This window comes from Mobula birostris, chromosome 8, assembly GCF_030028105.1.
Source record: "Mobula birostris isolate sMobBir1 chromosome 8, sMobBir1.hap1, whole genome shotgun sequence".
NCBI lineage: Eukaryota > Metazoa > Chordata > Chondrichthyes > Myliobatiformes > Myliobatidae > Mobula > Mobula birostris.
In genome coordinates, this window is record NC_092377.1 from 114851916 (window position 1) to 114879746 (window position 27831).

General features: G+C 41.1%; 1 protein-coding gene across 1 annotated transcript; it reads right to left on the bottom strand.

The window, feature by feature from the left end:
• Window positions 1–2347: 2347 nt before the first annotated feature.
• Window positions 2348–27627, bottom strand: psmb1 (proteasome 20S subunit beta 1). Its single transcript, XM_072265978.1, has 6 exons — window positions 27436–27627; window positions 19312–19419; window positions 18060–18141; window positions 6655–6784; window positions 2952–3058; window positions 2348–2687 (listed from the first exon to the last, which is right to left on the bottom strand). The coding sequence occupies exons 1-6, from the start codon at window positions 27528–27530 to the stop codon at window positions 2502–2504; spliced, it is 708 nt and encodes a 235-aa protein (XP_072122079.1). The 5' UTR covers window positions 27531–27627; the 3' UTR covers window positions 2348–2501.
• Window positions 27628–27831: the final 204 nt, after the last annotated feature.

The window sequence follows — 27831 nt, forward strand, 5'->3', positions numbered from 1 at the left end:
ACCGTTTATTCTTCTCCATACATGCTGAGTTCTTCCAGCATTTTGTGCATGATGCTCTGAATTTTCAGCATCTGCAGAATCTCATGTTTATAATGGGGTAAAATGAAGGACCATAGCTACGATATGTAGTGAGTGAGGGAGGACAAATTGTGGTAGCAAGAACGTTGGAGTCTATAATTCACCATTTAACTCCTTGCCACCATTTACAATAGCACAAGTTAGTGATAACATGGAATGGTCTTTCTGTCTAAATTAAAATTGGTGTTTTTTCATTGCCACTGAGGTACAGGGAAAAGTTTACTTTACATGCCAACCATACAGATAATTTCATTACATCAAAAGGAGTTTGGAGATGAGTTTACTTGAAATCAACACACTTTAGGCAGGGTTATAGTCAATAGTCTCTGAAAATCATGTGCGTCTTTACCATCGAGGGCCAGGGAGATGCTGTCTGCCATCAACCCCTTTTGACATTGCATGAATGGCAGTGATCAAAGTTGTCTGGGAGGCTGGAGTTAATACATGCCATGACCAGCCTCTCAAAGCAGTCCTTGGTGGCAGATGTCACAGCCATTAAGGCACATTATCTAGTTTTTCAAATACTAGGCTTAAAATGGTTGCCTTAGAACAAGTGAGAACCTTAGACTGGAGTAGGGAGAGGTTAAAAACTAACTGCAAACACCCCAGCCATCTGATCTGCACAGGATCTAAGAATATGGCTGGGGATTCCACCGAGGCCAGATATTTTCCGTGGGTTCACTTTCTGCAAAACTGAGTTGACATCTGCAACAGTACCTATGGTTATGGGTGTGTTGAAGGTTGTTGGGGTGGATGGTAACGTATCCTCTTCTGTTCAAAACAGGCAGAGTGCACATTAGGGATACACTGTTGTTGGTAATGCAGCCTGACTTCATTGTGTAGTCTGTCTCTTGGCATCCCTGGTAGATTTACAAAGGTGGCATTCTTATAGGTCACTGTTACTCAATTTGAACGCCGCAGTCCTGGACTTGCAGGGGGTGGATCTCCTGGTTCATCCATAGTTTCTAGTTTGGAAACACCTAGATTAGTACAGCTATAAGACTTTGTCAAGAACAAAGCAGACTATTTCATTGCTACCCCATCTATGACTTTGAACAATCAAACCCTCACCAGCAGAGTAGCTGCAATGGGCATCTTCTGCAAGTTACAATATAGTTGGTCCTATGGGCTACTCTGAAAGCATCACCAAAACTTGTCTGTAGCAAGATGGACAAGCACAAGGCCATGGAAACACAAGGGGACCCAAGAATTTCCATCCAGAGGATGGTTCCAATCTGGAATGCACTGCCTGAGTGGGTAGTGGGTACAAGTGTTCATACTTTTAATGATGAGGGTGAGCACTTGACTGAAGTCTACAGAGCAAGTGTTGATAAATGATGCATATTCAATAGTTGGCACAGACAAGGTCTCCAATGGGCCTGTATGAATTTGACTTGCTTAGCAACTAAGTCACACATTACAATATGTCACCATAGCAATCTCTACCGACAGTACCTTGGGAACACCCTCAACCAGGTGGTCTGTAATGGTTCCAAAAGTGGCTCACTGCCCATAAAAGCCTACTTTGAGATTGATGCACAGATCTTAAAACAATAAGGGCAAATTTATAGAAATTGTCCATCATGACAGTTTTCACCCACCTAAACCCTAATTCTCCAAAGAGTGCAACCTTTTCTTCAAAGTATAATAATTCCATGTCCGAGTTTCACATTAATACAAAAAAAATCACTTGAGATGCAAGAAACTTCATATGATTTTTATGCCATTCAGTTTTTAGACAGGACCCCAAACCTTGCAAAGGAAAACACAAAGGTATTGTCCCTTGGAAGGAAATCGGAAAAGGGAAATAGAAGGAGCAGATACCACCATCAGCACCCTTTTAGTAGGCAATACCCACATAACTGCTGCATTTTGCTAAGATAACCTAACATCATGGACAACGTCGGACTCAATCATCAATGACACAGGCAGTTTGACTCACCACCAGCAGTGTCTTAAATAGGACTAGTTTAGGAAGGGATCAATGCTCTTACTTAACATACCAGAAACCAGATTATTTGCCCCAACCATTCTGTGGCAATGAATTTCCCACCAGTTTCTGTACACCCCATTTAATTCTTTTGAGTCCAACAATGATCTTACAAGGATGATTTCATAATTTCTTCAATAAAAGAGATCAGGAACTTGGAAAAATACAGGCAAAATAAGGTAAATTTCTGCAGGAAAATTCAAACCCATCTGTGGCTAAAGTGCTTTCATAATTACCAGCCTTTGAAATTTGTTTCTGAGAAAGATTGGAAAAACTGCATTAAAAGTTTACAGGGTAACATTTTATGTCATAATATAATCAATACATACAAAAGGAACAGCTGGTGCCAGTTTACTCAGAAGCATTAATGGCAAGGAACAAAAATGACTAAAATCAGCAGTAATAGTATTCTGAACAGCAAAAGCTTTCGGTGTTAATCTTTCCGAAGAGGCAGCAACTCCTCTCTGATTCCGTCTTTCGTAATAAAACATATCTTTAGACAGTCACCAGTATAAACATCTCTCTCAGCTGCAGAGATGAAAACATCTTTAACTAGCTGTGTTGCTTTTTCCAGGGTGAGGGGGAGATGTTCTACTGACTCCATATTCTTAAACCCAATCTGGAAAAGAAAATGAAGAAAGTTAGTTAGTGCCTACCTCATCCGGTTTCACCAGTAGTATAAAATTCACCAGTAGTTACAATTCAAAAGGAAAAAAATACTTATTTGGGAAAGTCCTTTCAGTATAGATTGCTAAATTACAATTCTGATAACCATGACTCCACACCTGATAGCAGGACCTGGCTCAAACACCCCAGACATACCCTCACACTATTCTTGGTGAAAGTCGTTAATGACAGCTAATTGAGGTTAAAAAGGTATTACCTGGTTATCCAGAAGCGGTTGCAGCATGGCACTGGCTGAGCCTCCAGCTTTGTAAGCATCTCGCTGATAGGATCCCACAGGATCAAAGCTGTACACTGCACCTTTCCCTACATTTAAATAATGCAAAATATGATAAACATCTATATTAATCAACTTCTTTATTTACTTTCCTACAGCACTGACAAGTCATTTTATATTTGGTCAAATTGGTGGCTTCCTAACACATTCTGATACAATCATGGGGTCAACAGGGCCCCCAAAGTATTCTAAAACACTCAAAAGATGTACTCACTACTGTAGTGCACACCATATCTTCCAAGCCCGCCAATGAAATGCTTATCCAATTAATCTTATACAGGTTTAGTGTCTGATGAATGCTTATGAGGGGACAAGTCCTCAGCTTAATGCACACAAAAAAAAACCCAACAGTACAACATTATCTGAATCTGAAGACATTTAGACAGGTACGTGGATAGGATATTCAAAGACTCAGTACAGTTTGTGAACCATATTCAATTACCTGATTTTCTGCATTACTCAGAAAATGTATCTGAGATTAACATCAAACCACAATAATAGATAAACACAATCTGGCTACACTAATAACACACAAACAATTGTACTTTTCATGTCTTTATTGAACACATTGTTTAATCATTCACAGTCCAGGCTGGAAAAAAGTATGTGAGCACTTGCAATTAATAACTGGTAGAACGTCCTTTAGCCACCAGTGAAGTAGAAACATCAGCAGCAGACTTCAAGGTAAATGGTCCCGGGTTCGAATCCAGCCACCTCCTTGTATGCTTCCCATCTATGCTTGGTTGAGCATTGAGCTAACAACTCAAGCCTTATTTAAAAAAAGACAAATGCTAAGGATATGGCAAAGAGTGCAACCTGATGCGCCATAAGGCACAAGGAACAACAGAACCTCCTTCAGCAGCAATAACCTCCACCAAGGATTTCCTGAAGCTGCTGATCAGATTTGTACAACAAACTTTTGATCATTCCTCCATACACAACTGCTTCAGTCCATCAATATTTCTGGGATACCTTGCATGAACAGCCCTCTTCAGGTCATGCCACAACATCTCAAATTGTAAGGTCTGGACTTTGACATGGCCATTCCAAAACAAATTTTCTTCTTTTTAAACCATTCTATTGTTGACTTAACGCTTGTTTCAGATCATTGTCTTGTTGCATCATACAACTTCTACTAAGCTTCAGGTGACGGACCACTACCATGACATTCTCTGGTAAAATCTCTTGACATAATTGAGTTCATTGTTCCCTCTATGAATGCAAGCTGCCCAGGCTGTGAAGGAGCACAGTGGCCCCAAACCATGAGGCTCCTTTCACCATGCTTCACAGTTGGGATGAGGTTTTAGTATTAGTGTGTAGTGCCTTTTCCCTCCAAACACAACGGTATGCACTTTGGCTAAAAAGTTCAACTTTTGTCTCATTTGTCCACAGAACATTGTCCCAGAAGTACTGTGGAACATCAAGGTAGTCTTTTGCAAATTTGAGACGTGCAGCAATCTTCTTTTTTGGAGAGCAGTGGTTTCCCCCATGGTGTCCTTCCATGAACACCATTCTTGTTCAGTGTCTTTCATTTGTGGACACATGAACAGAGACTTCAGCAAGTTCTAGAGATTTCTGCAGGTCCTTTTCACCTCCTTCAGCATTGCACATTGTGCCCTTGGTGCAGGATGCCCACTCCTAGGGAGAGTAGCAACAGTACTGAATTTCCTCCATTTGTAGACAATTTATCTTACTGTGGACTGATGAACACTCAGGTCTTTACAAATGCTTTTGCAGCCTGTTCCAGCTTCATACATCTCTACAATACTTCTTCTATAGTCCTCTGAAAGTTGTTTTGATCTAGGAATGGTGCACATAAACAGATCCTTCTTGAGAAGAACAGGCTCTGTCAGTAACCTGACTTTGTGTCTTTTCTTTTAAATATATAGGGCAGGACTCAATCTCATTGATTAGATCACCTGACTCCAAATAGCTTTTGTACACGGCATTACCCCAGAGGTTCACATGCTCTTTTGGACCTAGACTGTTTGTTTAAATGGTATACTCACTATTGACGAGAAGTAGTACAATTGTTTGTGTGTAGGCACATTATGTTTGTCTATTATTGTGACACAGATGAAGATCAGACCTTATTTTAGGAGTAATTAATGCAGAAAACCAGGTAACCGCAAAGGATTCAAACTTTCTTGCTACTGTATTATGGGCAAATGGGACTGGCTCAGATGGACATTTTGGCAAGCATGGACCAGTTGGGCCACAGAGCCTGTCTCCATGACCCAGTGAGTTTATAAAAGAAACAGTCCACCATCTTTTCACATTTCAGACACTGCAATTCCAGCTTGTTCTCCTACTTCCAATCTTGTCTTTAGACCTTCAATGTTGCCAAAATGCCAGCAATCTCAATAAATGGTTTAATCCTACAGTACATAAACTAAAACCAAGTGTTCCAGGATTTAACACAGATACATCACCTGCAGTCATATTCACTTATGAAATCTGGACATTGGTGGGAAAAAGGTAATGATAAGACACCATCCCACTCTCATCTTTGCCTGTAGCCTCCTGTACTATTACAATGAGACCTAATGCAAGCCTGAGAAATCCTCTATCCCAGCTTGGATATCCATAGGAACCCAATGGACTCAACACCAACTTCTCCAACTTTAGGTCACTTATCTTTCTGTCTGCATCAGAATTGGCCATTTCTGCAAGTGTCCATTTTATTGTTTTTCCCCTCTCTCTCTCTCCTTTACTCTCTCAGTAATCTAACCTACTGAGAATATCCCACAGCCTCACCATTAAACATTTGTGACAGACAAAACAAGTTAAACTGAACTTAACCACTCCTTAAATGCCACATTCTGTCATCTAGTCTCACCTTATCAGACACAGTCCATTTGTTCAAGTTTATTGTCACCTGACTCTATATATAATGGTGCAACCAAACAGGATGCTCTCGATGGTGCCCTCATAGGAATGGGAATGGGGAGCCTTAGAACTCCTCAGTCTCCTTAAAGTGTAGAAACTGCTCGATTTCCCGACCAGTGTGTTGGTGTCGTGGGTCCAGATTAGATTGTCTATTGTGTGTACAACAAAGACCTTCCTGAAGTGGAGACCATCTCTTTTGTCTTGACCACATTCAGTCTCTCACCATTTGACAAGCCTCTATCTCCTCTATCTGTCGAATGACCATTATTGCTAATGAGGGCAAGCACTGTTCTATCAAACCCAATGCTATAGATTGAGCTGTACTTGGCAGTTCTACCCATCCCTCCTCCATATTCTCTGCTACCAAAAACTAACTTGTATTCTCTCCTCCCTAGTTCACATGAAAAGCAGAGCTGAAATATTAAGTTTCTCTTTCCACTGATGCTGACTGACCTGTTGAGTGCTTCCAGCAGTTGCTCATTTTACTTTTAAGAGTATGCAGTCAGCTGTATTTTCACTTACCAAGGAAATATTAGAGTAGGTGATCAAATAATTGGTTACAAAATTTTTAGAAATGTCTTAAGCAAGGAAGAGAATAAGTAACTAGGGACCCAAGAAACTGAAGGCATGGCTAGAATACAAACTGTTATAGATCAGGCACCATGGTACCACTTGAAATGCACAGATGACTAGGAAGTAAACAGAGGGTATAATACAGTTGCTGTTAGAGGCTTACCTTCTTCATCAAGGCCTCCAATGATATTGTAAACATAGTAGGGGAAAAACCGTCGAGAGTACAGAATGGTGGAAAGCATTGCTGCTATTGCTCCACTCGTCATAGTCTTATTATTCGAATGTTTGTACATCTGAAACATCAAGAACACAAACAGTAACTAAAACAGAATAGTCTCTTGTCCAAAGCACAATTTTATGGAATAAGTTTCCAATCACAACAAATAAACCAGTTTCAAAGAGTGACAATCTCACAGTACTACTAAATTGATAAACCAATTTCCCCCGGGATCAATAAAATATGACTATGACTATAACCCAAGTGGCCAATAGGACAAGGTGTTTGAAGGACTCTTCTCCATTGAGTATACATTTCAGAGACCTGGACTAAAATATAGTAAATTAACAGAATAAAGCAAATTTACTGTGCAACTGAATATGCTATACCCAATAAAACAACATTTGACACTATAAATGAGTGGCTAAAATAAGACCTCAAGACACAGGAGCAGAAGTAGGTCATTCAAGCCATCGAGACCGCCCCACTATTCCATCATGGTTGATTTATCATCCCTCTTAACCCCCTTCTCCCCATAACTCTGGACTCAGACACTGGACACTGGTCTGGTGCAAGAGGACTAGAAAATTGCAAATTTCACTCCGTTCTTTAAGGAGGAAGGTAGCAGAAGGGAAATTATAGACCATTTAGTCTGACCTCAGTGGTTGGGACGATGTTGGAGTCAATTGTTAAGGATGAGGCAATGGAGTACTTGATGACACAGGACAAAATAGGACAAAGTCAGCATGATTTCCTTGAGAAAAAATCCTGCCTGATGAACCTGTTGGAAATCTTTGAGGAGATTACAAGTAGGACAGATAAAGGGGATGCAGTTATATACTTGGACTTTCAGAAGGCAAGGTGCCTTCTCAGGAGGCTGCTTACCAAGTTAAGATTTCATGGTATTACAGGAAAATTATGGTTAGAGCCTTGGCTGATTGGTAGGAGGCAGCAAGTGGGATGATAAAAGGATCCTTTTCTGGTTAGCTGCCAGAGACATGTTCACTTCTCACTGCTGCCATCAGGAAGGTGGTACGGGAGCCACAGGACTCACACTACCAGGTTCAGGAACAGTTATAACCCGTCAACCGTCATGGCTATTAAACCAAAAGGAAAAACCACTTAATTTCAATTGTCTCATCATTGAAATGTTCCCACAGACAATGGACTCACTTTCAGGACTCTTCATTGCATGTTCTCGATAAGCATCACTTATGTATTACAATTTCCTCTTTAGTATCGGCAGAGTTTGTTGTCTTTAACACACCAGGTGAATGTCCAGGTTGGTGTGGCCTTTCATTGATTCTGTTATGGTTATTATTCCATTATGGATTCTTTGAGTATGCTTGCCAGAATATGAATCTCAGGGTTGTATATGGTGACGTACATACTGCGATACATTTGCTTTGAACTTTGGTAACCTGCAAATTAACCTTTAGGGAATCCTGCATGAGGACACTCAAGTCACTTTGCACTTCTGATTTTTGAATTTTCTCCCCGTTTAGAAAACAGTATATGCTTTTATTTCTTCTACCAGAGTGCATGACCATATATTCCCCTACACTAAATTTCTTTGCCCGTTCTGCTAATCTAAACCCTTCTGCAGACTCCTTGCTTCCTCAACACTACTTGCCCCCCCACCTATCTTCATATCATCTGCAAACTTAGCCACAAAGCCATTAATCTGTCATCCAAATCTGTGACATGTGAAAAGGTCCCAACACTGACCCTTGTGGAACACCACTAATCACTGGCAGCCAACCAGAAAAGGCATCCTTTATTTCCACTCTTTGCTCTTGCCAAGTCAGCCAATCTCCCACCCAAGCTAGTATTTTTCCTGTAATACCATGAGCTCTTATTCAGCCTCATGTCACCTTGTCAAAAGCCTTCTGAAAATCTAGGTGAACAATATCCACTGACTGCCTAGTATTTCCTCAAAGAATTCCAACAGATTTGTCAGGCAAGGTTTCCCCTTATGCTGATTTTGGGCTATGCCTTCAAGTACCCAGAAGCCTCTTCCTTAATAATAGACTCTAACCAACCACTGAAACCAGACAAACTGACTTATAATTTGCTTTTTTTTCCCCTGCCTCCTCCTGTTCTTAAACAGTGGAGTGACATTTGCATCTTTCTAGTCCCCTGGAACTATTGCAGAGCCTAGTATTCTTGAAAGATCATTACTAATGCTCCACAATCTCCTCAGCTACCTCTTTCAGAACCCTGGTGTGCAGATCATCTGGCCCAGGTGATGTATTTACCTTCAGACCTTTCAGCTTCCCAAGCACCTTCCCCTTAGTAAGAGAATCATTATCAGATCTTCCACATATTTCGGGAAATTTGTTGTTTTGCAGTAGTACATTGCTTAAGACCACAAGACACAGGAGGAGATATGGTCCATTTAGCTCACCCAGTCTGCTCCACCATTTCATCATGCCTGATCAAATTCCCTCTCAAGCCCATTCTCCCAACTTCTCCCCATATCCCTTCACGTCCTGACTAATCAGGAACCTATCAACTTCCACCTTAAATACACTCAATGATCTGGCCTCCACAAATTCCAGATTCACTACCCTCTGGCTAAAGAAATCCCTCATCTCTATACTAAATGAATGTCGCTCTATTTTGAGGTCGTGCCCTCTGGTTCTAGACTCCCCCACTAAAAGAAACATCCTCTTCACAAACACTATCGTGGCCTTTCAACAATCAGTATGTTCAAATGAGACCACACCTCATTTGTCTAACTTCCAGCAGGTACCAGCCAAGAGCCTTCAATCGCTGCTCATATGATAACTTTCACTCCTGGAATTATTCTTATGAACCTCCTCTGAACTCTCTCGCATGTCAGCACATCCCATCTTGACCAAGGGGCCCAAAACTGCTCAAAATACTCCAAGCGAGGCCTCACCAGTGCATTATACAACCTCGGCATTTCATCCTTGCTTTTATATCCTAGTCATAGAAATATAGAAAACCTACAGCACAATACAGGCCCTTCAACCCACAATACTCTGCCGAACATGTACTTACTTCAGAAATAACCAAGAGTTACCCATAGCCCTCTATTTTTCTAGCTCCATGTACCTACCCAGGAGTCTCTTAAAAGACCCTATTGTATCCGCCTCTAACACCATCACCGGCAGCCCATTCCACACACTCACCACTTTCTGTGTAAAAAAACTTACCCGACATCTCCTCTGTACCCACTTCCAAGCACCTTAAAACTATGCCTTCGCATGTTAGTCCTTTTGAAATGAATGCTAACATCGTATTTGCCTTCCACACCAGCAATTCAACTACGAAATTAACCTTTAGGGAATCCAGCATGAGGACTCACAAATCCCTCTGCACCTCAGATTTTTGAATTTTCTCAGTTTAGAAAATAGTCTATGCTTTTATTCGTTCTACAAAAGTGCATGACCATACACTTCCTGACACTGTATTCCACCTGCCACCTTTTTGGTCATTCTGCTAATCAATCTAAGTCCTCTGCAGCCTCTCTACTTCCTCAACAGTACCTACCCCTCTACCTATCTTCACATTGTCCACAAAATTGACTACAAAGCCATCAATTCCCTCATCCAAGTTGCTGACATACAATGTAAAAAGCGGTCCCATCACAGACCTCTGTAGAACATCACTAGTTGCTGGTAGCCAATCAAAAAAGGATCCCTTTATTCTCACTCCTTGCCTCCTGCCATTCAGCCAATGCTCTATCCATACTAGTATATTTAATGTAATACCATGAGCTTTTATCTTGTTTAAAAGTCTCATGTGTAGCACCTTGTCAAAGGCCAAGGTGAAAATCCAAGTACACAGCATCCACCAATTCTCCTTCGTCTGCAGTTCTTCAAAGAATTCCAACAGATTTATCAGGCAAGATTTTCCCCTAAGAAAACCATGTTTACTATGACCTATTTTATCATGTGCCTCCAAGCATCCCAAAACCACATGGTTAACAATCAACTCCAACATCTTCCATCATAAATCTGATGGTCAAGGGAAAGAATTTATTTCTGAAAGTCCTACCCTGGGTGATGGGGGTCCTTAACAATGGATGCCACCTTTTGAAGTATCACTCCTTGTGCCCATGATGAAGCTAAGTTTATAATGTTCTGCAGCTTTTTCTGATTCTGTACAGTGGCCCCGCCATACCAGACAGTAATGCAACCAGTTAGAATGCTCTCCATAGTACATCTGTATAAATTTTTGAGTGTCTTTAGTGACACACCAACTTTCCCCAAACTCCCTAATGAAATATAGTTGCTGTCTTTGTAATTGCATCAATATGATGGGCCCAGGATAGATCTTCAAAGATGCTGACAGACAGGAACTGGAACCTGCTCACCCTTTCCACTGCTGATCCCTCAATGAGAACTTGTGTGCTCCTTTGACTTCAATCAATTTCCTAGTCTTTGTGACATTGAGTGCAAGATTGATGCTGTGACACTATTCAATCAGCTGATCTATCTTGCTCCTGTACACCCCCTCATCACTATCTGAAATTCTGTCAACAGTATTTGTGGGATTGGCAAATTTATAGATGGCGTTTGAGCTGTGCCTAGCACCACAGTTGTGGATGTAGAGAGTAGAGCAGTCGGTTAAGCACACATCTTAGAGACGTGCCAATGATGATCATCAGGGAGGAGATGTTATCACCAATCCGCACCGATAGTGGTCTTCCAGTTAGGAAGTCGAGGACCAATTGCAGAAGGAGGTATAGAGGCCCAGGTTCTGTAGCTTATCAATCAGGACTGTGGGAATGGTGTTGTTGAGTGGCTCATCCTGCTCTTCTGGGGCACTGGTATTATTGTTGCCCTTTTGTCGGCGAGATGGTTTTCTAACCCGCACAGACTGTGGACACTTGATGAGTTACTGAAGGATCCAGTTGCAGAGGGAGGTACAGAGACAAGTTTTGGAGCTTGTGATTGGAACTGAGCATATGATTATGTTGAATGCTCAGCTGCAATCAATAAACAAGAGCCTGACATGGTATTACTATTATCCAGGTGATCCAAGGCTGAGTGGATCCAGTGAGATTGCTTCTGCTGTAGACCTATCGCAACTACTAACAGCAATTACGTTCACTTCTGTACCCTGAAACTCTCAAATTTCTGGCAAACTGCTAGCATCTTCCACAGTGAAGGAAGACTGATGCAAAATACTTATTACATTCATCCTCCATTTAATTGTCTCCCATTACTCCAGCATCATAATGTTCACTTTCACTTCTTTATATATATGAAAGACTTTTATATGCTATTTTATATTATTAGCTAGCTTACCTTCATATTTCATTTTTCTCCTTAGTTGTCTTCTGTTGGTTTTAAAGGCTACCTAATCCCCTACCTTCCCACTAATTTTTGCTATACTATATGCCCTCTTTTGCTTTTATGCACTCCTTCTCTTCTCACCAGCCACAGTTGCTTCACCCTCCCTTTAGAATTCTCTTTCTTTGAGATCCATCTTTCCTGCGCCTTCTGAATTGCCCCCAGAAACTCCAACCATTGCTGTTCTACCATCACCCTTGCTACTGTCACCCTCCAATCTGAAGGTGCTATATTTGAATACGCGTAGTAGATGGAACAAGGAAGATGAACTTGTAGCACAGTTGCAGACTGGCAGGTATGATGTTGTCGGTATCACTGTATCATGGCTGAAAGAAGACTATAGCTGGAAGCTTAATGTCCAAGGAAATACATTGTATTGAAAGGACAGGCAGGAAGACAGAGGAAGTGGCATTGCTTAGTTGGTAAAAAATGAAATCAGATCATTAGAAAGACATGACATAGGGTCAGAAAGTGTAGAATTATGGGTAGAGTTAAGGAACTGCAAGGATAAAAAGACCCTGATGCATACAAACCAACAAACAGTAGCAAGGATGTGGCCTACAAATTACGAGAGATAGAAAATGCATGCTAAAAGGGCAATATTACAATAGTCATGGGGAATTTCAATATACAGGTAGATCATGAAAATCAGGTTGGAGCTAGATGCCAAAAGGGGGAATTTACAGAGTGCCCATGTAATGGCTTTTTAGAGCAGCTCGTGGTGGAGCCCATTAGGTTATCAGCTATTCTGAATTAGGAGTTGTGCAATGAACTGGAATTGACTAGAGAGCTTCAGGTAAAAGAACCCTTACGGGGATGTGACTGTAATATGATCTAATCCACCCTGAGTGAGAAGGAGAAGCTAAAGTCAGATGCATCAGTATTACAGTGGAGTAAAGGAAATTACAGAGACATGAGAGTGGAGTTGACCAGAACTGATCGGAAAAGAACACGGGCCGGGATGACGGCAGAGCAGCAGTGGCTGGAATTTCTGAAAGCAATTCAGAACGCATAGGATATATACATTCCAGAGAGGATGAAGTATTCTACTGGAAAGATGACACCACCGTAGCTAACGAGAGAAATCAAAGCCAATATAAAAGCCAAAGAGAGGGCATTTAATAGAGCAAAGATTAGCGGGAAGTGAGAAGATTCAGAAGCTTTTAAAAACTAACAGAAGGCAACTAAAAAAGTCATAAAGGTGGTAAAGATGGAACACAAACCTTAAGCTAGCCAATAAGATTAAAGAGGATACCAAAAATTTCTTCAGACTTTTTGGTGAAAGTTCCAGGTGTCAGATTCATGAAGTGTGCGAAGGTACCATAAGTAGAGAGGAAGGTTCCAGGGAAACTGAGAAGTCTGAAGCTAGAGAAGTCACCTGGACCAGATGGTCTACACCCCAGGGTTCTGTATTTGTGGAGGCATTAGTAATCTTTCAAGAATCACTAGATTCTGGAAGACAGGAAAACTGCAAATGTCACTCCACTCTCCAAAAAGGGAGAGAGGCAGAAGAAAGGAAACCATAAGCCTCATTGGTTGGGGAGATGTTGTTGATAATTAGGGATGATGTTTCAGGATACTTGGGAGGCACGTGACAAAATAGGCCATGGTCAGCATGGTTTCCTCAAGAGAAAACCTTGCCTGACAAATCTGTTGGAATTCTTTGAAGAAACAAGAAGCTGGATAGTCAAAGGAGAATTGGTTGATGTTGTGTACTTGGATTTTTAGAAGGCCTTTGACAAGATGCCACACAAGGCTGCTTAACAAGCTATGAGCCCATGGTATTACAGGAAAGATTCTAGCATGGATAAAGTAGTGGCAGGAGGAAAGAGTGAGAATAAAGGGAGCCTTTTCTGGTTGGCTGCCAGTGACTAGTGGTGATCCCCATTCTTCTTGCGTTATATGCCAATGATTTGGATGACGGAATCCAAAGTTTGCAGAGGATATGAAGGTAAGTGGAGGGGCAGATAGTTTTGAGGAAATAGGGAGGCTACAGAAGGACTCAGATTAGGAGAATGAGCAAAGAAGTGGCAGATGGAATAGAGTGTCAGGAAGTGTATGGTCATGCTCTTTGGTAGAAGAAATAAAAAGGCTGGCTGTTTTCTAAATAGAGAAAAAATACAAAAAAACTGAGGTATAAAGGGACTTGGGAGTCCTTGCACAGGATTCTCTAAAGGTTAATTTGCAGGTTGAGTATGTAAGGGGTTTCTTCTTTTATGTTACTGTGTAGGCTAATTAAAATGGCTTCTTTGTTATGTTAACTGCTGAGAAAGTTCTCCCGCTAGCAGCTTGTTTGGATTATGTTATTGATAATGAATGAACGAACCAATTGGGATAGATGTTATTCTTTCTAGTGTGTCTGTAAGTTATTGTGATGCGCGGGTTTTGGGGCAGATGGACAGGGAGAGAATGGACAAGGTGCTGTGAGCTGGCTAACGGGGTCAGACCCCGAGCAGGAGTCCGAGTTCCAGGGTCTTCAGCGAGAGAAGTGGAGACGGAGACAGACTCGTATGGAGCATCCGGTCGACCACCGTGGTTGGTCCCAGGCGGCAGGTCGAGGTGGTCAGAGGGGATCGAATGGTGAAGGGAGGATTGTTACTAGAGCTCCAACTGTTTGTGCATGAAGAGATTGAACTTTGATAAGTGTGGTGCCTTTTCCTTTTATATTTTATCTCTATTAATTATATAGTTCCAGTAATATCTATAAACTGTAATTCATTTAATCATATATGGTGTATTGTCTGTTATTTGGTGGGGTGGGGTACATCACACAGCATCCACACAAACTTAATTACTCAGTCTGGCGGGGCCGAGGGCTGTTTCTCTAGATGACAGCCAGTAGAGCGACCCTGAGGCTTGCCAGGGGGCTACAAGTATGTGGTGAGGAAGTCAAATGCAATGTTACTACTCATTTCAAGAGGACTAGAATATAAAATCAAGAATAATGTTGAGACTTTATGAAGCACTGGTGAGGCCTCACTTGGAGTATTGTGAGCAGTTGTTGTGCCCCTTATCTTAGGAAGGATGAGCTAAAACTGGAGAAGTTTCAAAGGAGGTTCACAAAAATGACTCCAGGACTGAATGGCTTGTCATATGAAGAGCATTTGATGGCCCTGGGCCTGTATTCACGAGAATTCAGAAAAATGGGAGGTGAACTCATTAAAACCTATCAAACGGTGAAAGGGCTTGATAGAGTGGATGTGGAGAGGATGTTTCCTATGGTGGGGGAGCCTAAGACCAGAGGTGACAGTCTCAGAATAGAGAGGCGTCCGTTTACAATGGAGATGAAGAGGAATTTCTAGCCAGAATGGTGAACCTGTGGAACTCTTTGCCTCAGCTGCTGTGGGGGCCAATTCTTTATGTACATTTAAAACAGAGGTTGATAAATTCTTGATTGGTCAGGGCATGAAGGGATACAGGGAGAAGGTAGGTTATTGGGACTGAGAGGAAAATTGGATCAGCCATGATGAAATGGCAGAGCAGACTCGATGGGCCAAATTACCTAATTCTGCTCCTATATCTGATGGTCTCTTGCCCTCTCTCATGCTTCTGTAATTCCCTATGCTGTTGTTGTTGAGTGCTGTTGAGTCATTGTCAACTCAGGGCAACCTTATAGATAGTGTAGTTGTCCACAGGATTTTTGTGGCAAGATACGTAACTATATTGCCCGGCTTTCCTTTCGTGGAGGTACTGCCGTTGCCCAGTTTGGAAACTAGCCAGATTCGAACTCAGGACCATCCCCTTCGAAGTCCAGTGCCGATGATACTACACCACCTGCTGGCCTGAAATCCCCTTTATTCCACTGTAATTCTGATATATCTGCCTTTAGCTTCTTCCTCTCAAACTGCAGGATGAATTATGACCACTGCTTCCCAAGAGTTCCTTTACCTTAAGCTCCCCAATCAAATCTAGTTCATTGCACAACATGCAATCTAGAATTGCCGTTCCCATAGTGGGCCACTCTTTAAAAAAAAAGCATCTCAGGCATTCTACAAATTCCCTCTCTTGGGATCCAGCACCAATCTGATTTTCTCCAATCTACCTGCATTTGAAATCCTTTATTACTATTGTAACATTGTCCTTTTTACATGCTTTTTAAAAAAAATCTCACATTGTAATTTGTACCTCACATCCTGGATACTATTCAGAAGTCTCTTTACAACTTCATGGTATTTTTACCATTATAGTTTCTTAATTCTACCCACAAAGATACTACATTTTTTGATTCTATGCTACCCATTTTTAATGATTTAATTTCATTTTCTACCAACACAACCACCCCACCCCTTCTGCCTAGCTACCTGGCATTTCAATATAATGTGTGTCCTTGGTGTTAAGCTCCCAACTATAATCTCCTTTCAGCCATAACTCAGTGATGCCCAAAAACCTGCCAAGCTCTAACTGTGCTACAAGATCTACCATATTCCACATACTTTGCACATTCAAATATATCATCAGTCCTGTATTTCTTACTCTTTTCAATTTTGTCCCGTTAAACTACAGCTCATGTCCCTCTCTGGAATGTTGCCCTGTCATCTGTCTGTCCTTTCTCAGTCTCACTACACACTGCATCTATTTGTATACCAACTGCCCATCCTCAGCCTTAGTTTAACCCTCCTCAGCAGCTCTAGCAAACCTGCCCAAGGATATTAGTGCCCCTCAAGTTCAGGTGTAATCCATTCTTTGTCAGACATTCTCCAGAGGAGATCCTAATGATCCAGAAATCTGAAACTGCCCCATGCACCAATTCCTTAGGCACACATTCACCTGCCAAATCTTCATATTCTTACCCTCACCAGCATGGGACATGGGGAGCAATCCAGAGACTACCATCCTAGAGGTCCTGCTTTTCAGCTTTCTACCCAACTCCCTATATTCTCTCTTCAGGACTTCATACTACCTGTGTCTACTTTTTCTACCTCTGTCATTGATACCAATATGTACAACTTCCAACTATTCACTCTCCCCGTAGAGCAAAATCCTGTCTACCCAATCCGAGACATCCCTGACCCTGGCACCTGGGAGGCAACATAACATATGGGTGTCACTTTCATGTCCACAGAATCTCCTGTCTGCTCCTTAACTATGAAATCCACGGACACTACTGCACTCCTCTTTCCCCCATCCCTTCTGAGCCACCCAGCAAGACTCAGTGTCAGTGACCCAGTCCAATGGCCACAAGGGTACTCTGCAATGGCTGCCTATTTCTGACAGTCACCCAGCTGCTCAGGGGTGACTACCTCCCTGTAACTGGATGCACTTTGTTCAGATGTTGCTATAAAGGAGACAGATCTCTCAGAGCTCCTGCATCACACATAAAGAACATACCACTGGCCGTGGATGCATTCGCAATGCACTATGTAGTAAAACAAAGGAAAAAAATATTTACTTGAAACTTATTAGAGCCCCCACCTATTCTTACCAAGCCTTTTCAGCCAAAGCCTCCCACTCTTACCCTGAACCCACTCACACAATGGCTGCTCTGCTTACACCTCAGTTCTTTTTACTGGCACTTGCCTAGTCACTAATAACCCAAGCTATCTCCCGCTCTGCAGAGAAGTCTAGGGAGGTTCCACTCACTTCTTAAAACTAGCAAACTCCACAAGGAACTCCAACCCTTGCTGCGATCTCCCACTCCACAGGCCACAAAATGATGATGATTTATAAACTATCGTCTCAATTTATTACGCGGAGGGCAGTGAGTGCATGGCTGCCGGCAACGGAGGTGAAGGCGGATGCAATAGGGTCTTTTAAGAGACTCCTGGATAGGTACATGGAGCTTAGAAAAATAGAGGGCTATGGACAACCCTAGGTAATTTCTAAGGTAAGGATATGTTCGGCACAGCTTTGTAGGTCGAAGCACCTGTATTGTGCTGTAGGTTTTCTGTGTTTCTAATTCACTTTACACCAAAAGGTACATAGGTTAAATTATGCTATGATGATTTCCCACTCCCAACCTCAATTCCAAAGGCAGCCTGGCATTTATGAATAAGCAATATTTTCACTTTACAAGACTGTCGATACCTTTAATCTTGCATCAATGATTTTTGTCAGCGTAAGACAGTCTCCATGGAATCCAGTGCATCCAATCACAGTTTGGTCTGTCCTAATCATAAATTATTAAAAAGGGTCAGCAAAGGTAATACCATACTAATGCAATTAAATAATCAAAGTACTTAATCAAGAGAGATTAGATCACTGTAGGAGCACACTTTGCATTATGTTTACCACCTTAATAGACATTCATTAGATTATAGGCAGTCTACAGTTAATGGTGACATAAAGGAAAGGAGAAATTGCTCAGTGAGGAACCTTTGCACACAAAGATAACTGCAGAGGTCCAAGGAGAGAAGCAGGTAATTTAAAACGTGGTGACGCAGCTCGGACTATGAAGGTAAGATCTAGTCTTTACTTTGAACAGCATAATGACAAGAACAGAACACACAAAATGCTGGAGGAACTCAGCAGGTCAAGTAGCATCCCTGGAGAAGTATAAACAGTTAAGGTTTTGGACTAGGACCTTTCATCAAGTCTGATGAAAGGATCTTGGCCTGAAATGTCGACTTGTTTATTCATCCCTCTCCATAGATGCTGCCTGATGCCTCACCTGCTGAGTTCCTCCAGCATTTTAAGTGCGTACATCTGGATTTCCAGCATCTGCAGAATCATTTGTGTTTATAATGGCCCAGAGCGGAGTCCCTGAAAGAAATCTTAATCTAGTGCAAAAGGTCAAAGCAAAATACCCAACATCATACCCAAGACCCCCCATGGAATATGAAGATGGCCGAACCTGCAACATTAGGTTATTTACTGCCTTTCACCAGCCAAGTTATTTATTCTGGAATTAGGGTATATAGCAAATATTAATGTCAGCAACCAATCTTTAGACCTGAAAGTGGGTTGTAGATTAAATTTAAAATGCAACCCCGGGCAATAGTTTCCTGGAACTGTGGGCATGTTAATTGAAAATCAGACAATACTGATTAACATCCATTTTGGGTGTCTGGAATGTGGCCTCTGCCGCTAAAAGGGTCTCAATATGATGCCTACTGCTAGTTTTTGTTGAATAAAACACTTCTATACCCACTAGCTTCATTGTCTCTCCGGCACATTACAACAGCTTTCATTTAACAGTTAATGCATAAGCTACACGATAATACAACTGTTGAAAATTAACTCATTTACAATTTCAAAAATACTCCAAGGCCATTGAAAAAGAAAGTCAAAATAACATTCATCGCAAAATATTAGTTGACATGCACATTTTTAGACTTACAATTTGTAGCACTTGGATGAGTCTCGGCTGTGAATGGAATAACCCTCACTCAGTCGTGTATCTGAAGCAACAATGGAAAAGTCTTCCCCAGCTAAGGCCAGCACAGTTCTTTAATGATGAAACAAGAGTGGATGGAAGAAAATGTCAAAATTAACATTCCAAACAGAAAGAAAAGAAACAATTATTGAAGTTCATTACTTCTTTAAAGTCAATGCTTTTTTCCACATCCCCACACTGCAAACAGTACCTGCAGCATTCATTTGCTTCAATGAATAACTAGCACCTTACATTAATTTAGAGTACCACAGACTGCCCTGTGAAAAACTAAACAATGTGTAACCAGTTATAAAAGTAGTTTTTCAGCAACACACAAAGAACCAAACAATATTTAGCTATTTACATGCATATACCAGGTTCTACATGAAGGCCAACAATAATGGTCCTCTTTTTTGGACGAAAGATAGGGACTAAAAATAGAAAAAAACTTGCATATTTTCCTGCTGATTAGACCCAGCACAGTGTCATTGCTACTATTGGTTTCAAGAAGAGTTTAGTGATATAGAGATCACGCAAATGGGAAGGCAAGTTATTTTAGTTATGCTTTTATTTTTGAAGTATTTCTACCCAATTTACTTTTAATTACTTTGCAGTTTTTAAAATATCCTTGTCAAAGTTTTGAAAGCACTGAGGACTCCCCAGCTGTTGTTGAACGAAAACAAGGGAAGTTTGGAGTAAGACATTCCCACTGCATCACTAGATCTCTCATCCCCAGCCCCTCACTTGCCCTCCACTATACGTGCAAGGTGAGATGATGAAAATAGTAAAATCAGAAAAACTCCGCACTGGGAGTCTGCCAGCAATAATCCTGCTCCCACAGTTCAGCCCACTTGTGTGCTGCAGGCCAGAAAATGAGTAGTAATAATTAAACCAGTACTTCCACCCTATGCTTCTCAGTTCAGTTTTCCCTCGCTTTTCAAAGACTTCCTGTTGCTTAAGTCCTATGACATTTTTTTGGAACTGATATTAAAGGTACAGGAACAAAATGGCAAAAGCTTTACAGCTGCCTAACGGAGGATTTTGATCCTAAACATCAACTGCCCATTTCTCACCGGTGACACCTCCTGACCCACCCAATTCCTCCAACATTTTCTTTTGCTCCAGATTCCAGCACCTGCAGCGTCCTTGGCTTCAGTTATATTATTCAACTGCTACCCACGTATAAGCTCAAAACCTAGAAAGACAAATTGTAGAACTGAGTCCAATAAATCTGATCATTGCATGTGGACTTATTACAGTGCAGAAACAGGTCCTTCATTCCATCTAGTCCATGCCAACCTAGTCTTCTGCCTAGTCCCATCTACCTGAAGCCAGAACTTAGCCATCAATACCCATCTCATCCATGTAACTATTAAAACCCCTCTTGCATGATACAAGTGAACTACACTCAATGGCAACTCATCCTACATTCGTGGACTGTGGGAGGAAGCCCGAGCCCGCGTCCAGAGGAAGCCCATACAGTCACAGGACAAACTCCTTACAGGCAGCGGAGGGAATTGAACCTGTGTCGCCTGTAATGTAAAGAGTCGTGCTAACCAATACATAACCATGCCACCCTAAAACAGTTACTTCCCATACCGGGTCTCACCCTGAGGAGGAAAAAGCCTGCATGTATTTACTCTATGTATACCTCTCATAATTTAGTATATCACTGTAAGATGGGCACATGGGGCTTGTCAGCCATGTTTGGCAGCTCATCTACAAGGAAAACTCTGATCTCAAACCTCTATTGCCTTTTGGCTATACCCACTCACAGGGAAGGTTTCAGGAGTAAACCCTAAGGGAAAGATCCAAAGCAGGAGTCCCCAAGGTAGTCCTACATTGAATTTGTTGCTGACTGGCAACTCCTGCGATGCTGCTGGTACCAAAATATAATCGGTCCCTGCCATTCTTTAGCGTTTATCAGATGTGTAGAGAGGGGGAGCTTACTACATGGGCAACAGCTTGCTCTCCATATGGTACTGTCCAGATTTGCATACCTAGACAGCTAGGATTCAATATCCATTGTCAACTCCGACCAATGGAGGCTCACACACAAGATCCTCCCCTCATTCCCCTATGCTTCAGGAATAAAGTCCTAATTTATTCAACTTTTCTCCATAACTCACATTCTCAAGTCCCACCAACATACTTGTAACTTTTCTCTGCACTCTTTCTGACTACAAATTACAACTGGAAATAGAAAAGGCTTGTCAGAAGGGCAGTGTTATGATACTTGTGGGAGATTTTAACATGCGAGTAGATTGGAAAAATCAGGTCGGCACTGGATCTCAAGAGAGAGAATTTGTAGAATGTCTGCGAGATGGCTTTTTAGAACAGCTTGTTGTTGAGCCCACTAGGGGATCAGCTGTACTGGATTGGGTATTATGTAATGAACCGGAGGTGATTGGAGAGATTGAGGTGAAGGAACCCTTAGGAGGCAGTGATCATAACATGTTCACTGTGAAATTAGAAAAAGAGAAGCCGAAATCTGATGTGTCGGTGTTTCAGTGGAGTAAAGGAAATTACAGTGGCATGAGAGAGGAACTGGCCAAAGTTGACTGGAAAGAGACACTGGCGGGAAAGACGGCAGAGCAGCAGTGGCTGGAGTTTATGCGAAAAATGAGGAATGTGCAAGACAGGTATATTCCAAAAAAGAAGAAATTTTCAAGTGGAAAAAGGATGCAACCGTGGTTGACAAGAGAAATCAAAGCCAAAGTTAAAGCAAAGGAGAGGGCATACAAGGAAGCAAAAATTAGTGGGAAAACAGAGGATTGGGAAGTTTTTAAAACATTATGAGAGAAAAGATTAACTATGAAAGGAAACTAGTAAATAATATCAAAGAGGATACTAAAAGCTTTTTCAAGTATATAAAGAGTAAAAGACAGGTGAGAGTAGCTATAGGGCCGATAGAAAATGATACTGGAGAAATTGTAATGGGAGATGAGGAGATGGCAGAGGAACTGAACAAGTATTTTGCATCAGTCTTCACTGAGGAAGACAGCAGGATACTGGACACTCAAGGGTGGCAGGGAAGAGAAGTGTGCGCAGTCACAATTACGACAGAGAAAGTACTCAGGAAGCTGAATAGGCTAAAGGTAGATAAATCTCCTGGACCAGATGGAATGCACCCTCGTGTTCTGAAGGACGTAGCTGTGGAGATTGCGGAGGCATTAGCAATGATCCTTCAAAATTCGATAGATCCTGGCATGGTTCCGGAAGACTGGAAGATTGCAAATGTCACTCCGCTATTTAAGAAGGGGGCAGGGAAGCAAAAAGGAAATTATAGACCTGTTAGCTTGACGTCGGTGGTTGGGAAGTTGTTGGAGTCGATTGTCAAGGATGAGGTTACAGAGTACCTGGAGGCATATGACAGGATAGGCAGAACTCAGCATGGATTCCTTAAAGAAAAATCCTGCCTGACAAACCTATTACAATTTTTTGAGGAAATTACCAGTAGGCTAGACAAGGGAGATGCAGTGGATGTTGTGTATTTGGATTTTCAGAAGGCCTTTGACAAGGTGCCACACTTGAGGCTACTTAACAAGGTAAGAGCCCATGGAATTACGGGAAAGTTACATACGTGGATAGAGCGTTGGCTGATTGGCAGGAAACAGAGAGTGGGAATAAAGGGATCCTATTCTGGTTGGCTGCCGGTTACCAGTGGTGTTCCACAGGGATCAGTGTTGGGGCCGCTTCTTTTTACATTGTACATCAACGATCTGGATTATGGAATAGATGGCTTTGTGGCTAAGTTTGCTGACGATACGAAGATAGGTGGAGGGGCCGGTAGGGCTGAGGAAACGAAGAGTCTGCAGAGAGACTTGGATAGATTGGAAGAATGGGCAGAGAAGTGGTAAATGAAGTACATTGTTGGAAAGTGTATGGTTATGCACTTTGGCAGAAAAAATAAACAGGCAGATTATTATTTAAATGGGGAAAGAATTCAAAGTTCTGAGATGCAACGGGACTTGGGAGTCCTCGTACAGGATTCCCTTAAAGTTAACCTCCAGGTTGAGTCAGTAGTGAAGAAGGCAAATGCAATGTTGGCATTCATTTCTAGAGGAATAGAGTATAGGAGCAGGGATGTGATGTTGAGGCTCTATAAGGCGCTGGTGATACCTCACTTGGAGTACTGTGGGCAGTTTTGGTATTTAAGAAAGGATGTGCTGACGTTGGAGAGGGTACAGAGAAGATTCACGAGAATGATTCCGGGAATGAGAGGGTTAACATATGAGGAACGTTTGTCCGCTCTTGGACTGTATTCCTTGGAGTTTAGAAGAATGAGGGGAGACCTCATAGAAACATTTCGAATATTAAAAGGCATGGACAGAGTGGATGTGGCAAAGTTGTTTCCCATGATGGGGGAGTCTAGTACGAGAGGGCATGACTTCAGGATTGAAGGGCGCCCTTTCAGAACAGAAATGCGAAGAAATTTTTTTAGTCAGAGGGTGGTGAATCTATGGAATTTGTTGCCACGGGCAGCAGTGGAGGCCAAGTCATTGGGCGTATTTAAGGCAGAGATTGATAGGTATCTGAGTAGCCAGGGCATCAAAGGTTATGGTGAGAAGGCGTGGCAGTGGGACTAAATAGGATAAAATGGATCAGCTCATGATAAAATGGCGGAGCAGACTCGATGGGCCAAATGGCCTACTTCTGCTCCTTTGTCTTATGGTCTTTCAACCTTAATGGAATCTTTCCTGTAAGTAGGTGACCAGAACTGCACACTGTACTTCAAATTCAGCATCTTACACAACTTCAATATAACATCCCGACTCTTGAACTCAATCCCTTAATTTATCAAAGCCAATATGCCAAAAACTAGAGGCTATACAATTTGCAGAAGATCCAAAATGTTCACTCAAAACCCAATTAGAACACCGACCATGACTTTGGTAGAAGACAACATGTTCATGACTAGCTTTATAACATGGAACAACAGCAAAATGAAAGAACAAGAAACTTGCTCAGAATAAGGACCCAACTGAATGTTCTTCATATAGGCAAATTTCATTACTCAATGTTGATACTAAAATTCTTTCTAAAGTTCTGGCTCGTAGGATTGAAGACATTTTACCTTCTATTATTTCTGATGATCAGACTGGATTTATTAAAAACCAATATTCCCATTTTAATATATGCTGTGTATTAAATGTTATTTAATCTCCTTCTCAGGAGATATCGGAATGTGTGATATCCTTAGATGCTGAGAAGGCCTTCAACCGAGTTGAATGGAATTATTTATTTAAAACCTTAGAAAAATTTAATTTTGCACCAAATTCTATTCAATGGATTAAGTTACCTTATCTATCTCCTTCTGCTCGGGTTCTTAATAGTTTTCAAAACTCCAAACCATTTAAACTTCACCGTGGAACTAGACAAGGCTGTCCGTTGAGTCCTTTGCTTTTTGATCTAGTTTTAGAATCCCTTGCCATTGCTTTTCAAGAATCTATGAATCTGTGGTATTTTAAGGAGCTGTATTACCCACAAAATCTCACTTTACACTGATGATATATTGCTTTTTATCTCTAATGCTGAGACCTCGTTACCTTGTGTACTTTCTTTACTCTCCCATTTTAGCCAGTTTTCAGGATATAAATTGAACCTACGTTAAGAATGAATTATTTCCTTTAAATAATTTGGTATCAATTAATACTAATCTCCCTTTCAAAATTGTAAGAATCAATTTACTTACTTGGGGGTAACAGTCACTAAAAATTACAAACACCTGCTAGAAGAAAACTTTCTTACTTTATTGAACCATGTAAAAAGGATATTATTAAACTGGTCACCTCTTTCAATAGCGTGGATTGGACGAATTAATTCTATTAAAATGAATATTCTACCTAAATTTATATATCTTTTTCAGGCTTTACCTGTCTTTATTCCCAAATACTTTTTTGACTCTCATGCATCTATTTTATCCTCCAAGAATATGAAAAATAAATGTCCCTGTTTACATAAAGTTCATCTTCAAAAATCTAAAAAGTCTGGAGGTTTAGCCTTACTAATTTTAGGTTTTATTACTGGGCAGTTAATATACGATATCTTACATTTTGGCTATATTATATTAATCGTGTAGACTGTCCATTATGGGTTTCTTTAGAAGCTAACTGTTAATAAATTTTCTATTATTTCTCTTCTTGGATTCTCACTTCCTTTATTTGTAAGTAAACTAACTGATAATTTAATAGTTAAACATACTCTGAGGATCTGGATACAATTTAGAAAAAAATCTGGTTTATTAAGATTTTCCCTTTTAAGTCCCATTTATTCTATTTTTGGGATCTGTTTGTTGGAGGAAATCTTTTTTCATTTCAGCAATTGTCAGCTAAATATAGCTTACCCTAAACTCACTTTTTTAGATATCTACAAATCAGAGATTTTCTAAGGTCTCAATTATGCACATTTCTTATAAGCTCAGATAAGAATTTACTATAGACGTAATTTTTAATTTGACACCTTTTCATAATGGTTCAATATCTAATATTTATGGTATGTTACTGGAGTCAAGGAATGTTCCTTTAGGCAACATTAAGAATCTCTGGGAACAAGATTTACCAACATCAGTATCTGAGGAAACTTGGAATGAAATTTTTAAACTGGTTAATACTTCATCGCTATGTGCTCGCCATTCCCTCATAGAATTTAAGGTGGTACACAGAATCCATATGACTAAAGATAAACTTTCTCGTTTTTATTCGGATATATCTCCCTACTGTGACAGATGTAATAATGGAGAAGCTTCATTAATTCGTATGTTTTGGACTTGTCCGAGTCTTGAAAAATATTGAAAGTGTTTCAAACTTTCTCTTTACTTTTCAAAGTCAATTTTAAGCCTAATTCTCTGACGACCCTATTCGGTATTGTTGCAGGACAAGATATCAAGCTGAAGACATCTGATTTACATATTTTGGCCTTTAGCTCTCTTATAGCTAGGAGGGTGCTTTTGCTTAAATGGAAAGATGTTTTTCCTCCTACTCATGCTCAATGGTTATGCGACATTATGTCATGCTTAGATTTCGAGAAGATTCGTTGTTCAATTTCTGAATCTCGTCAAGACTTTCAAACATTGTGGGGACCTTTTCTGAATTATTTTCAAAAACTTCAATTCGTTGCTTAAATTCAGATGTTAGCTATTATTAATTTTTATATGAGAAGGTATTTTACCTTTTTTTCTCCTTAATAAACAGCTTTGGTTTTGGTAGAGGTTAGACTCTCTTTTGTAATAAATTAGTATATTTCAGTATAACTTTTGATTAACTTACATGAATACAGGGTAATGAGATTGTTGTTATGAATAGACATAATGTAATTGGTAGTCTTAAAAAATCTTTTTTGACCTTCTATATATACTTTCTTGTACTCTGTATTCTTCTACGTAGAAACTAATAAAAATATTGGAAAGAAAACTGTTTACTCTAAGTACAGTGTAGTGTCTAACGGCCACGTGACTGATGCTAGTTAGAAATTTTTCAGCAAGTGTCCTGCTCCAATTAAGCGTCATAGTGTCCCAAATAAACGAAAGGAATCCCGGCCATTTTCCCGATTTAGTTTTTGTTCTTTCAGAGTTGTCCCAAAATAAACTGCTGCCCCGATTAACAGTAGTTTGGTTGAGGATCGTATGCTGAAACAGAATCAATTCATAAACATTTTCAGTACATCTAAATAAAAAGTTTACATTCAAGCTTAATGGGGGGGAAAACAACAGCATATCAGCAACTGCGGGAACACTCCTCGATAAACGAGGGCTATCACAGAATGGTTTCAAAGGAGTGAAACGGAAACCGATTACTGCATCCAGGACAAGGGGGCCAAAGCCCGAATTATACAGTCAGCAAGGGACAGTCAACTGGAGACATCTCAGTTTGTATTTTATTCTGAACTAGTTATCATTACATCGGGACAACTCTAGACTGTCCAGCTGCGGGGAAAAATACCGGTATCGAATTCAGGATTCTGATCCCCATTATTTCCTCCACTGACCCAACCCGACCCGACTCCCACCGCAGCTCCCTTCCCACCCCAAACCGACCACGGGATTCCCCGCTCCCCGCGGCCTACGACTCTAAATTAGCCCATACTCACCCTCCGTTGAAGGTATAGGGCGAGAAGCGGTGCTGTGTTGGCCCCGAGTACTCATACTCCTCCCGACCCCTCATGTAGCCGTATGTTTGCAGCATTTCCCTCTCCAGCCGAACTTTCTATCAGGAATCAGGGAACCGCCGCTACCCGGCTGCTGTCTCACTGCCAATATGGCGGCTTCGGTGTCACACCCAACTCCTTCCCCACTACACTGCTGAACTGCGCATGTGCCCAACAGTGCCGCACTCACCGGGGAAATCGTGTGTGCGCCTGCGGATATGCTCGATCTCAGTTGGAAGGGAAAGTGAGAGTGTTAACTTCTTATACATCTCAGCAAGGCAGTCAGCATCTATGGAGGGGAACAAACAGATGACGTTTCGTGCGTTCTAATGAAGCATT